At 42.1% G+C, this 14319-nt stretch overlaps 1 protein-coding gene across 16 annotated transcripts in view; it reads left to right on the top strand.

Annotated features, from left to right (window-relative positions):
* Positions 1 to 14319, top strand: part of SCHIP1 (schwannomin interacting protein 1) — a 532563-nt gene that overhangs the window by 393319 nt on the left and 124925 nt on the right. For 5 of the 16 annotated variants that reach the window (XM_069473016.1, XM_069473010.1, XM_069473014.1 and 2 more), the window contains exon 1: positions 13868 to 14133. The exons of 3 other annotated variants lie outside the window; for them this stretch is intronic. Coding sequence is in view for 3 of the 13 variants with exons in the window: in XM_069473003.1 (XP_069329104.1) it covers positions 13165 to 13224 (60 nt within the window). In the remaining 10 variants the exon portion in view is untranslated. Of the gene's footprint in view, positions 1 to 13164; positions 13225 to 13620; positions 13826 to 13867; positions 14259 to 14319 lie in introns of those variants that run through there. 8 more of the 16 variants (XM_069473013.1, XM_069473015.1, XM_069473009.1 and 5 more) reach the window with 5 other exon arrangements.

Here is a 14319-nt window from a genome sequence, read left to right as displayed (position 1 = left end):
ATAGGTACATGTAGTATTCAATTACATAAATGCTTGAAATGTGTCCATAATCAAAGGTCATTTTTTAGAAGACAAAAAAATGTAGATATATAGATATAAAATTGGTCCCTTGAATTCTCTTAGGATTTACAGAGAGGGAATTCCTCTATCATTCTCTACCTGTCCTTGTCATTGTATTGGTGGTCCAGCCATTCCCCTACATTCATTAAGAAGTTGAACCCTTGCTCCTCTTTCCTTTCTTTCCAAACTCTAGTTCTCATGCAGGAGATTACATTGTCCTGGTGTGTGGCTTATCCAGTGCCACACGTCTGCAACATTAATCTGCACTTTCATTCCCTTCCAGCAGCCCACTACCCCTTGATTAGACCCTAAATCATTTTTTAAATGATGCAGATCTGTATATGCTGACTGTTTAGCACTCTGAGTAAGGCCTTCAGGTCATGTTTTGATATATAATTAATTTACTTTTCCCTCAACATTAGTCAACACATAAATCATATATAATCCAGCCATTCCTGGCTTAAAATCCCTCAGTTCTCTTTATCAACTTCAAGTTCAAATTCAAGTTCAATATCCTTCACCTTTCCACTGGCTTTCCTACTATTTCCAATCTCTTTCCCTGTATCTTCCAATATTCCTTCTCTCTCCAACTATACTATACCGAACTTCTTCTACTTGCAGTGGCAGACCATGTTTTCTTACATCACCAAAATTTTGACCACACTGTTCCCCCAGATTAGAATGTCCTCCTGTCTTTCAGTCTTTGGGAAATTTCAGCAACTTTCATTTATAGCTCAAGACTCAATTCAAGCATCACTCCTTTTGGAAGGCTTACCTGAGCTGGCCACTTTGAGTGAAGTGCCCCTCCACTGCCTTTTCCATAGCACTCTGACTATGCCTACCTACCCTAATACTTTGAAACCCAATTGTATTGAACCCTATTGGTATTCTTTGTTTCCTTTCTAGGCCATGAGCACTTTGATTTCTGGGTTCCCCAGAACCCAACCAGGGCCTGGCACATAGTAGGTATTTGGGTGAAAGAGTAACTGAAGGAACCGAAAAATGGACAAGTGACACTTAAGGAAGCATCTCCCAACAAGGGCCTTCTCTAGAGGTCTGAGCCAACATTCTTGGTTCTGGGAAGCACCTCCAGTCTTTGCCTCTTTACTCGCCTCCAAAAACCCGCCTGATACATCCAGCTCCAGCTAGAACCCAATTGTCCCTGTCTGTGAGTCCTTCCTCTTTGGTGCTTTATCAGACGAGTATTTCCCAGAGCATGGTTCACAATAATTTTTAAGTGATACTCAGATAAATGTCTTTTGATGGTCTTGTATTTACATTCATGTATATTCGGGGGATGGTGGTGGTGAAGCTTTGCACATAAAACCTGTGATTTCACAAAGAATGTTGTTTAGGATGAGACAAATATAGGTAGTGCTGTGGTAATCAACCTTACCTGGACTTCACAAATCAGAAGCAAAGTGCTTAAGTAATCATAGATATTCCAAGCCCTTGATTACTGAACACGTAGCCATGCCCATTAGAAGCATAGACAGGCTCACAAGGAGGAACTCCCATACGCTTAATTCCACAAGCATCTCTGTGTTTTATTCAGTGATTCGTTGAAATGTTACTTTCTGAAGTTGCAGAGAATATACATGTACACTTAATTATAACAGATAAAACAGTCAATTATCTTATGAGCTGTCCAAGCACATCTTCAAGTGAGTTAGATTTTTAATGTGGGTTAATATAAAAACTAACAGTTTTGTCTCATTGATGTGGGTTCCACACCTTTGTCTGAAACTATGAAGTGGAATATCTATTTTGATCAAATACTTCCATCCTTCTAATAAGAAACTTAATCTTCAGCAATACATTTTATATCAGTTTTATTTATTCCATTTTTGTTTGCCATTTTTACTTTGTTTTTAAAAATTGAATGACACAGTTTTTATAGAATTTACTATATTTCATTAAATCTAATACACCATTGATGTGTAAAATATATGATTATTTTATGTGCCACTAAGAACAACAGAAATGTTGCCAATTATAACTGTAAGATGCCATTGATTGTAAGACACCTCCCAATTTTGGAGATATCAAAATTATTTTTAAATATGTGACTTAAAATTCTTGAAATACAGTATAGGTACATCACTTCTACTTTAGAAAGTAATATTTACATTCCATTGATAGTAGTAATAGAAAGTTTCCCTTTTGAATAAATTTAATTTTAAAATGAATTGATTTAAAGAAAAATATTATGTAAGTAGGAGGAGAGGTGGAGTATAATATGGCAAAATCCTGGAGGTGGTACCCAAGTAGTTGTGACTTGGCCTAACTGCCCAGGCCTAGGTACTGTCCCTTGGCCCCATGTGCCAGCTCAAGCCAACCCTCGCCACTCCCCAGCACTGTGCCCAGCTCCTACCTGGGCCACTGAGCATGGGAGAGGAGGTTGGGCAATTATGTCAATGCTCAGGTTGAGGAATGTGGCTATAACTCACCGAAGTCACTTTATGAGAGTGAAAAGAAATTCCTAGGAAACAGACTCATTATAAGTATTGGAATAATCTGAACTTGCCTCTATTTCAAAGGTTCTGTTTTATTTTGAACCCATTCTCCAAGAAGTAAAGAGGGCAAAAAAGAGCATTTTAGTTTCTGTTGCTGGGTAATCTATTTGCTAATGACAGTTAACCAAACACTAAATAGTTCAGGGATTATCAAACCAAAGAACGGTCTACTTTATTTTTCCTAATAGATTTACAAGTTAAAAAGTGATTATGAATAACTTGAAGCAAAATGTATTTCACTGGGAAAGCATAAGAAGTAGCTAATTTTCTACTTCCAGAATGAGAAAAGTGAAGAGAAAATCATTTTAGATAGAGCTGGGAAAAACTATTTCCATTGGGAAAATGCTGTGCTTTTCTACATCATCTCCCTGTCCATTGCAGTGGATTTGTGTTCATCTTGGTTCCAGCTCCCACCCTGCACGAGGTCATGCTTTAGACTGCTGGGCAGTGTATGCAACATTTCCCGGAGAGCCATGCAGAACCCTTTGATTTACTCAGTGCTTATTCTTGAAGGTTACCGTGAATCATTAACCAGAATGCAACAGAGCAGGAGGTCACAAGTCATATAGGCTCCCTTGCTTGCACATAGCCTGTTTTTGCAAACTTAATTTTGAAGGTTTAATGTAGGTGTAATTGAAAAGATAAATTGAACACATATGCATATCCTAATAAAGGTATTCTTTGGAGTCAGCAAATATTCACACCATATTAAGCACCAATGAACCTATTACAGTATAATAAAATGGAAAGATCTTATAAAGGAAGGTTATTTATAGGCTATTAATTATTAGTGTAATTTTAAAATATAATCAGTAACAATTAGCAAAATTGATAATATTGGATATGTAGCTGTTTCCACTCACTAGTACTAACAATACTGGCAGTAATTCTATGTGGTAATGTAAGTTGAAAGCTAAACCTCTTTTAAGCTCCCTGTTTATCCTTATGGGTGTCATTGTTTACCAGAGCATTGCTGCATAGCTTTACTGGTACTATTTCCTGATATTCATACAATTATTGATATCATACACCAAATTTTGAAGGTTATTCATAGAATAGAATAAAATTATTGCCAGGCACAATGGCTTGTCCTTGTAATCCCAGCTACTTGGGAGGTTGAGACAGGAGGATTGCTTGAGGCCAGGAATTCGAGACCAGCCTGGGCAACATAGCGAGACCCCATCTCTAAAAAAAAAAAAAAGTTATACAAGTACTTCAATCTAGTACCCTTTCTCAAAGCAGACACACTAGTCAAAAAGCCAAATATATTTAGAAGGTAGAATCATTGGAACTTAGTGTCTTATATTATGTTCCCTAGAAGCAGAGCCTGAGACAGAGATTTGGTTGCGGATGGTTTATTGAGGGATAAACTTGTAAGAAAGTGAGAAACGCAGGATAGAGGTGGGGGGGAAATTCCAGGTAGGATGTAGACTGATGAAGGTGGGGGGAAAATTTCACCACAGAGGACAGATGTGAGTCCTTTCCAGCCAAACACTCCCAGCAGCTGAGGAGTGGGTACAGCAATCAGAAACAGGGATCTGCTTGGAGTACTAGTAGCACTAACTACATTTGGTGGAGGGGCAGGGAGTTGGGGAGAAAAGGATGGCTTCTAGGTTTGTGGCATGAACAACTGAATAGATTTCTGTATATAACAGCAACACTCCCCTCATAATACCCAAAATCTAAGATTATAGAAAAAATATGAAAAGATTCTTCATTTTACAAAAAAAAAAATTCCCTTTTGCTTTTACTTTTTCAGGTGCATTCATCCTTTAGACAAGGGGTTAGCAAACTATGGCCAGTGAGCCAAATCTAGCCTGTAAACTATTTCTGTATGTCTGGGGAGCTAAGAGTTTTCACATTTTTAAGAGGTCGGATCTAAAAATAAAAAGAATATGCAACAGAGACCATATGATCCACAAAGCCAAAAATATTTATTATTTAACCCTTTACAGAAAATGTTTGCTAACCCCTTCTTCAGTCCATTATGATCCCAAACTTTTTTCCAGAAGTGTGCTGACTCCATCTGCATTTTGAAGGAAAATCTGATATTCAAAAACTTCAAATTAGCCAATGATTTTTGGAACAATGAAATTATTTGTTTTGTAAAAATGTTCATCACAGAATTTATATAAATTAATTCTAGCTCTTCTGAACAATTTTTTTTTTTTTTTTTGAGACAGAGTCTCACTCTGTTGCCCAGGCCAGAGTGCCATGGCATCAGCCTAGCTCACAGCAACTTCAAACTCCTGGGCTCAAGCGATCCTCCTGCCTCAGCCTCCCGAGTAGCTGCGACTACAGGCATGCACCCCATGCCCGGCTAATTTTTTTCTATATATTTTTAGCTGTCCAGCTAATTTCTTTCTATTTTTAGTAGAGACGGGGTCTCGCTCTTGCTCAGGCTGGTCTCGAACTCCTGACCTCAAGCGATCCTTCTGCCTTGGCCTCCCAGAGTGCTAGGATTATAGATGTGAGCCACTGCATCCGGCCCCTGAACAATTTTTTTTAATGGAATACCTTAATAAATTTCAGAATAATTATTTTTAACTAAGATAAATGTGCATAGTTTGTCCCATGTTTTGTAAAAATATTACTACCTATTTTGTGATTCTTGTAAAGAAACAGAAAAATACAAATAGATACAAAGGTAAAAAATCACCTGCAATCTTAGTCAGTGATAGTCAATCACTGTTAACATTCAGCTACATTTTTTTCTGGACATATAACTGTTTAATTTTTTTAAATGAAAAAATGCGGATCATATTGCATGTATAATATTATGCCCTCTTTTACTCTCGTAATGTTATAATTTTAAAAGCAACTTCTTTGATTGCATTTATTCCACAGAATAAATATATCACAATTTATGTAAACATCTTCCTATTTTTTTTTGACACTTTAGTTTGAAGCTAGTTTTTCACTATTGTAAATGCCACAGTGAGCACCTTTATGCATAAATCTAGATCCTTGTTTCTGTGTCCTCAGGCTTATTAGAAGAGTAACTATTGTCTCTTCCCTCCTCTGCCCATCTTCCCTTCAAGCTCCTGTTTCATCCCTTAGTTTTATATGATCTGAAGAGAAACCAGAGTATCATCCCTTAGTTTCACAAGTGATAGAGTTCTTCAGGGCTGGAAACTTGACCTCTTCTCACTCCATGTTTGTCTCCAGACCACATCATCCATCCCCAAGCTTTCAAGTACCAAGCATATGCTGTGACTCCCATATTTATATCTCCATCCCCAGATCTGTTTTCTAAGCTCCTGACTTATGTAGCCAAATGTCTACCTGTCATCTTCACCTGTGTGTCATATACCATTTCAAATAGAGAATGTCCAAAAAGGATTCAGTATCTTCCTCTTTCTTCCTCCCCTATCAAAATTTCCTTTTATTTGTCATTTCAGTAAAGTGATACCACCTTTCTGCCAAGTTGCTTATGACACAAACCTGGAAACCATCAGTGACATCTCTCTCCCTCACCACCCCCCATCTGTTTAGTCACGGGTCCTGTTGATTCTGCTTCCTAAATATCTTTAACATTTCTATTTCCCTCCATCTCCTCAACTCCCACCTAAGCCACCATAGTCTCTTTCTTGGACTGTTGTATGTGCTTCCTAACTGGTCTTTCCTCACCTACTCTAGTCCTGACCTGTCCTATTCCCCTCTCAATTCTCCACCATGCAGAGAGTTTCTAAAAATGCCAGTTTGCTTTCACAATCCTTGAGTGGCTATCAGGATAAAGATCTTAATGGTAACCCCTCCTCACTCTCCATCCTCATCTTGCCACTTTTCCCCTTACTCTCTTACTCCAACCTAGTGGTTTCCTTCCAGTTGCTCCAATGTGCTAAGCTTCTTCCAGCCCCGAAACCTTTCTTTATTCAAGCTGTTCCCTCTGCCTGTAACACCCTTCCCTCTATCTTTAGCTGGTCAACCCATTTCCTGATCCTTCCCCCAATATACACCAACTGCTACCTAAAGCTCTCTCAGCATATTAGTCTACTTTTTGGGTACTTCTTACAAATTGCAATCTAAATTGTGTAATTTTTCCCTGTAATATCTGTTTCTTCACTAGACTGAAGTTCAATTTGGGGCAAATAGCATTGGTCTCTTTAGCCACTTTATTCCCCAGTCCTGGCAGGTCATAAATGCTCAATAAATGTTTGTTGAATTAATAACAGGTCATGGGGTGTAAACTTCATGAAGACTTTTAAAACGTGCTATCAACTAGCATTCTAGAAAGTATGTATCAACCGATTTATAAACCTACCAGCAGTATGTCAGGGTGCTCCTTTGATCGCATATACCCTGACACTGAGTATTATAGTTTTAAATAATTTTTAAATACTTTGGCAGGCAAAATATTATCTCATTATTATTGAAATTGTAATTCTTTGATTACTAGTGAAGTTCAACATTTTTCACATATTGACAGCCTCTCATATATTTTCTGTGATTTTAAAATTCATGATATACTTTTATTGAATCATTTTTATTGGGATATTTTGGAAGGCTATTTAGATTAATTATATTTCTACTTACAAAACAATGCCACCAAATCTACTTATCTTCATCTGAAGGTTTGAGCAGATTTGAATAAATGAACCTGCTCCCTAAGGTTTATGTTTAGTCACTGATGATTCTCCCTTACCTTAGTTGACCATATAACTTATCACATAAACTGGGACACTTCTGAGAGTGAAGGAGGGCACCGTTAATAATTTTACTAGGAAAACAAGTATAAAGCAAGACCATTCTGTACAAGCCAAGATGTGGTCTCCCTAACTCTTTCATTTTCATGCAGACTTAGAACTCTGGGGCTCTAGAGCTAAGAGCAGAAGTCCAAGTGGCAGAAGTCTAGGGATGAATTGAGGATGAAACCTGCTTTTTGTTTTGAATTTTAATTTAGATGTCTTTGTGCTGTGTTGTTCAGTAACCCAATACAGCACAGGTGTGGGTTCAGCCCTGGTACCCCCTGTCACCCCTGGTGCCCACTTCACTCAGTTACCTCACCTGCCTGGCTCTTGAAGGCATCTGAGTTACACTCCATGAAACTTCAGCAGTTTCTAAGGCTCAGACAATTTCACCCAACTCTCCTTTCATGATAAGGCCAGTGGCCCAGAGAGCTACAGGGACTGCCTTGCCCATAAACATAAAGCCAATCAGAGGCAGAGCCAAGTCTCTTGGAAGAATTTTCTCCTGTTCCACCAAGCTGCCTCCATTCCTCCAGCTTGCATTGTACTGACAATACCAGCAGCTATTTTCTGATGTTATAATGCTTCCAAAGTTATGTTAAGAAGTGACCAAAACAGAGTTTTTACTTTCTAGAGCCTCTTGTGAGGATGTTCCTGTTTGACAAGCATAACACATCAAAGTACAAGGCAAGCAATTTCTGAGGCAGTTCATCTTATATTGGGGTCATGTGTACATGGGCTTCCACAACTATCACTTATGATACTTTCTGAGCTCTTGCAGTTTGTCTACAAACTTCTCCAGATTTTTCTAAATGCTCTTTTATATAATTTATACCCTTTAATGGAGCTCAAAAAATAAATCCAGAATTGCTTACAGACTTGCATTTCCAAGTAGAATATAATGGTAGACAACCTCTGGAAAAAGAAAGACCATGAGAGTTTAGATAGTTGAATTTCTGTCATTGCCATCCAATCTGAGGTATAACTTTTTTAGGAAAAGAACAGCAGGCTCCCTCTTCCAATCTTGTCAAGAGAGCAAATTTCCTACCAGTGGAATTCCCACAGAGACTCTGTGTACTGTTGTGCAGATTGCTCACTGCACAACTCCAGAGGGCACCATTCACGTATGTGAATGGTGCCAAATAGCTCCTCCTGTCAGGCACCTGTTGTGCAGTTCACAATCCTGGCACTGTACAGGGTACAATCTGTGCAGCCATATGCTGAGGTCCTGACTGACACCCTCTTTGTGACTTTGCTCTTATAAAGACACTATCCCCCTGCTGTAGTTAGGGTTGCTTCATTTGCCAATACCTACAGATCGTTCAGAATGATCTTCATTTCAAACATACAGTCACCTAGTTTCTGTAGCACTATAGCATTTGTTAAGCCAGGTGTCCTGGTTTCAGGTTTGGAAAATAGGTCATTGGAGCTATCTTTTAAGTGCCATTTTGCCTATATATTGCCATTTACTTTTATTGAGGAAATTGTAGAAAATAAATACAGTCTAATGGTTTGATAGAGAATAAAAAAATTTAAGATGCTAATATTTTTAAAGGGAATTTTTAAATTAAAGTGTCTCTCTGTAAGTGAAAGAGAAAAGAAAATCATTTTAGGTGTATATAGGATCCATCTCTAAAGTGTCTACACATATAGACTAATAAGTTAAGATTAATTCATTGGCCCTATAGAAATAATGAAGAAATACCATGCATCCAAGATAGCCAACTTGGTCTAAACCAAGATAGACCTTGGTTTTTAATTAGTGGAAGAACCAACTTTATATCTCCTGACAAGGAAGGTGATGAAAAGATTCAGAGATATTTTTATACTATATTTTCTGTAGTTTCTAGGATGAAATCCACAGATTTTTCAAGCTGGAAGAAGCCTTTTAGTTCATTCACTTATTCATTCATTCAATTAATTCTTATTTGCCAAACACTGTGATCATGCTATCCAGCCCCGTTCATCAGGAAACTGTGGTCATAAAGTTGGTTAGAGACAGGGCCAGAAACAGAACACAGATGTTCTATGTGCAGGACACTTCATCCCACAGTGCTGTTAAATATCTCCATGTAGTTACATTCAGGTGATGAAACAGGAGAACATCTGTGTCTTGCATGTGACTTGCATGTAATTCATGTAATAAAGATGAAATGCAAACCTTTTGCCAGCCATTTCTTTATTACTCTAAATGCCACAACTTCAGGTTCAGTGTTAAGGCCAATAATTTCAGAATTAGTTTGGGAATTTTACAAATAAATCTTGGTTCCCACTTATTCATACTCTTTACAACTCAAATATTTCAATCATGTCCTTTCTCAAATGTTGCCTTTACAGATTAAAATGCTATAAATAGCACTGATGCCTGAGGAACATGATCTTCTTACTCCTACCTTTGAATATTGATCTAGACAGTTTCCCATCAATGACAAAATAAATACCCCAAATTCATGGTGACTTCCTTCTTAAAAAATTTGCTTTGGGCAGAACTTAAAGCAAGTAGTTCATAACAACGTGAAATTTCATTTTCTGATGTGTCTATGCTCTTGCTTCACACAATTAAATCTCCCAACTTACTGCATATTGCTGAACTTATAGGCAGTTGAGGTCGAGCACATGTGAGCAAAAGAGAACAGCTGCTCTTGCCAGCTGCCTTCTTCACTGCATAGACATAAATACTGCCCAAGGAGCCTCTCCAGGGCAGGGGACTGAGATCTAGTTTGAAGTTGCTGCAAGGAGACCCTTTCTGACATTTTTGCTTAGTAAATTCATCCATATGCAGCTGGACCAAGGGATACTGAACTTTTAGTTGAGTGACTAGGAGCAAGAATTCTGAATCCAAACTACCCACTTTCAAATCCTGGCTCTGCCACCTACCTTACCAGTTTTTTGATATTGGGCAAGTTATTTAACCTTACTGTCCTCAGCCTCTTCACCTGCAAATGGGGATAATAGTTTTTTCATAGCTTTTGGGGGGATTATATGAATTAGATATTGTTAATAATCCCAGCAACAAGTATCCATTAAGTTCTTATTCTATTCCAGTTACCATGAATGAGAGAAATGGTCCCTTTCTTCATGGAATTTAAAGTATTTTTTCACACTAGCAGACCTGACTCACTGAAGGGTTGTGAAGTCAACGTAGTAAGGTATGACCAGATTTTGTTTTAAATGATTTAGAATAGGAGTTTACAAAATAAGACCTTTATGGAACTATCTTTCAGTTACATATATTTTTAGATGTATGTGTGCCCAAGGTCTTGTTATAAGATGTATTTCTTACCATGAGTCTAGCAGAGAAGATAAGCAACTAAACAGAAGCTTTAATACAGCATGTGTCATGGGTGCATGGGAAGGCCACCTGAACCCAGTAGGGCAGGTACAGAGAATCGGGCAAGCCTTCCAGGAGGAGGTGACATTTAAGCTGAGTCTTAAAGGAGGAGTAAAAATTTACCAAAAGAAGTTGGGGTTGGGGGAAAGAAGTAGTTCCTTTAAGAGCAATGAGGGCTGGGCATGGTTGCTCATGCCTATAATTCCAGCACTTTGGGAGGCTGAGGCAGGTGGATCACTTGAGGCCAGGAGTTCAAGACCAGTCTGGGCAACATAGCAAGACCCCATATCTACAAAAATAAAAAAATTAGCCAGGCATGGTGGTGCATGCCTGTAGTCCTAGCTACTCCTGGAGGCTAAGAAGGAGGATCTCTTGAGGCCAGAAGTTCTAGGCTGCAGTGAGCTGTGATTGCATTATTGCACTCCAGCCTGGGTTACAGAAGGAGGCCTTGTCCCTACTTTAAAAAAAAAAATGCAACCAGGAGCTGCAGGAGGGGGTGGGTAATGAAGCTAGAGAAAGATTTGTGCTGATCTGCATTTTAGTAAAGCCACTCTGACTGCATGAGAAGAATGAGCAGGGATCAGTTAGGAAAGTACTTAGTAATTTCAGGACACAGTGGCCTAGACTGGGGCTAGGGGAAGTGGGCGTTCAAGAGGGACTCTGTACTTAGGTAGAATTGACAGGACTTGGTGATTGATGGGCAAGGTGCTGGAGCCAGAGGGATCTGGTATGACTACTACTTGTCCCACATCTCTGATGTCTGATTTACAAAGGTTTCAGGGGACAAATCTAAGTTTGGAGGGAACGTTCCTGTAAACAGGAAGACAGGACCTTTCAATCACTTTGCAAATTACCTCTCCATCCTGCTGGACATATCTGCAGACTGTTGCTGGGCCTAGGAGTTGGCAGAGCTTCCTGTTCCAAGGTGGGAGGGCTCTTGGCAGGAGATGGAAAGCTGGAAACAGAATGGAACCTGGGCTAGCCAGGCACCTTGTATGAAAAGAAAAAGGGAAACCTGATACTTTTCTATCTGATCCAGAATATCTGGTCAGAAAATAATTTAGAAGTACAGATAATTCAAAGATGTTTATAATTGGCTTTGAAATGCCTTGCATTTTTGGCAGCGGATTTACCTTGCCAAATGTTTTTCTTAGGCCTTATTTTGCATTCCCTGAACATGGACCATCTGGGCAGCAGGGGGATGAGCCCGGAGCCTAGGAGGGAGTCTGGGTGGGCGGCTGAGGAGGCTCTAATGTTTAAAAATTGGACTGAGACCACAATTCTCCCTCTTCATCCCAGATGATTGATACTTATCTGTCTGCCTAGGTCCTGCCACAGAGAAGGGAGCTTTTTGTGACCTAAGCCTTACTAGTCACATGGTGATTTGAAAAACAGCTACCTAGTTCCCAGTACACCAATGCTTCCTACCCACATTTTGAACACTCCACGGGACCACCTCCACCCACCAGAGTGGCAGCCCGGGCTCCAAAGCAATCTCAAAGTCAAACCATATTTGGAGCATGAGGCAGGCTGTTTACAGATGTTACCATAAAAGACATTTTAAGTCATAATCAGTCCCGTTTTACAGAAGAGAGCTGGCCAAACCAGAAGGCCCCTTTTCCTGTTATTCATAAGATTGCTGCTTCCAGACAAGTTAAAAGATTAGCTTATCTTCGCTGGCTCAGGCCTACCTAAAAGAGGAAAGAGTCACGCTTCACAGAAATCACTTAAACAAAGGGTCTCTGCACCGAGTCCCTACTAGGGCCCAGAAGAATTGTCAGAGTGGCAGCCACTCCCTACTTAAGAATCCCAAGCATTCCTCCTTCCTCCATCTGGACTGTGCCATGCCAGGGAAGTCACTTGGTGCAAGGCAGAATTCACTGGTAATAATTAGTAACAGGCTCCAATCTGGAAGTTCAGGGAAACTGGTTTTCCCCAATTTGTTGTAAAATTGCTATTTTTCATAATCAGCACAGAGAGGAGGGCATTTCCTAGCTTCCTGGTTCTTACAGGTCAGAACGGTTGATTCACAGGAAATCCTTAATAGATGCGCTGTGACCCATCTAGTGTTGTTATTTTACATTTCATTAAACCTTCTTCCTAACAAGATGAGCTGCCAGACTTAGGCACCCGTGAGTGTTTTTTGAAAAACCCAGCATAGGTTTCTTTGACTCAGTTCCTTTAAAATTTTAAGGAAGCAAAGCCAGTGAATGTGCCAAGGGCATCCTCACCCGATACCTGCCTTTCCCTCCTTCAATATCTCCCTGACTGGAGGTGGCAGAAGGGGTCTTCGGAGGCTTGCCCAAACCTTTAGAACAGATGCCACCCCCCCAACTTCCCCACCTCAGTGCCTTCTCACACTTCCCCTGCATTCCCCAAACACCCGTTCCCCAAACACACACCTTGCTGAGGTCATCCTCACCATGCAGCCCACAGGGGGAAGGAAACGTGAGCTAAAGCAACAGGTTCCACCCACAGCCTGAACTTGGAAGGCGATGCCGCGGTGGCGAGGAGACTGGAGCTGGGCGGTGGAGGGAGAGGAAGCGGTGAGGAGGAAGGTGGAAGGGAAATGATGGTGCATGACCACCGAGCACACGTCACTTGGGCTCCCACATGGGCTTGTGAATGTGCGTGTGCGAGGGGAGGCAGGTCCTTCACAGGGTCACTCGGGAACTTCCGCGTGGATTAGGAATGCCAGGCCCGTGTTTTGGGGTGCCAGGAGGCTTCGGTGGGGTAACGAGTCCCGCAGAGAGAGCTTGAGGCTCGCCGAGGAAATACAAGTGTCTGGGGGTGAAAACACACCACTGTCCCCAGGGCACCGCCCTTCCTAATTCGCTGGGTCTGCGCCCCTAACGCCCGGTACCCCCTTCTTTCGGGCCTTTCCCCGGTTTCTCCAGCCCCATCCCAGCCCGGCCTCCGTCTGCAGCCTGCTGCCGCGAAAACCGGGACTGCGGACTGTGCCGCGCCCGGCAGCCTCTGGGCATGCTCGGTGGCGGGACCGGCTGCGCCGCCAGGAGGGCGCGTCCTCCCTCCCCCTGGGCGGCGGCGGCGGCGCTAGCAGCCACTGCCGGCGCTCCGGCCAGGCACACCTTTGGAGGAGGCGGGGGACCACCCTGCCCGGGGCGGGCCGAGAGCGCCCCCCACTCCGAGCCTTCCTGAGTGCCGGAGGAGGGGCCGGCCCGGAAGGCGCGGAGGCGGGAGACCTCCGACTGCCAGCGATTCCTTAGAAAGTAAAGCTCAGCTCGCGGACCCGGGCTCCCGGCCGCCGGCGGGGAAGGGGCGGGGCGGAGCCGGGTTGGGGGTGGTCTCCGCGCGCTGAGCGCGGTGAGAAATTAGTAGCCGCCCACCCTTTTCTCAGTTCCCGCCCCCAGGGAATTATAATTCTTTGGGAAAGTGTCTGGTTCCCCGAGAATCCTTGGGGCGGGGTAAAGAGGTGCGCCTGGTGCAAAATGGTTAAAACAAAGTCTGCGCGCGCCCCGGACCCCTCGTATGAGAAGTGTGCGCGCTGGTGGCTGGGCGCCCCTTTGCTAATTTGAGGGTTAGTTACCGGGAGGAAGTCGGGTTGTGGGAGGGGATGGGGGGCATGAGGGAAGCCTCAGGCTGGTGCTGGCTCTCGCTCCCAGTCCTCCTTGCGGGGCGCACCCGGGACCGGGCGGGCGCGGGGCGCGGGGCACTCGGCCGGGGCTTTCGCGGCGAGCGGCGGGCGGCGGGCGGCGGGCGGCCG

Source organism: Eulemur rufifrons, chromosome 7 (genome assembly GCF_041146395.1).
Source record: "Eulemur rufifrons isolate Redbay chromosome 7, OSU_ERuf_1, whole genome shotgun sequence".
Taxonomy (NCBI): Eukaryota; Metazoa; Chordata; class Mammalia; order Primates; family Lemuridae; genus Eulemur; species Eulemur rufifrons.
Note: the sequence above shows the minus strand (reverse complement) of the source record. Positions and strands in the feature narration are given on the sequence as shown.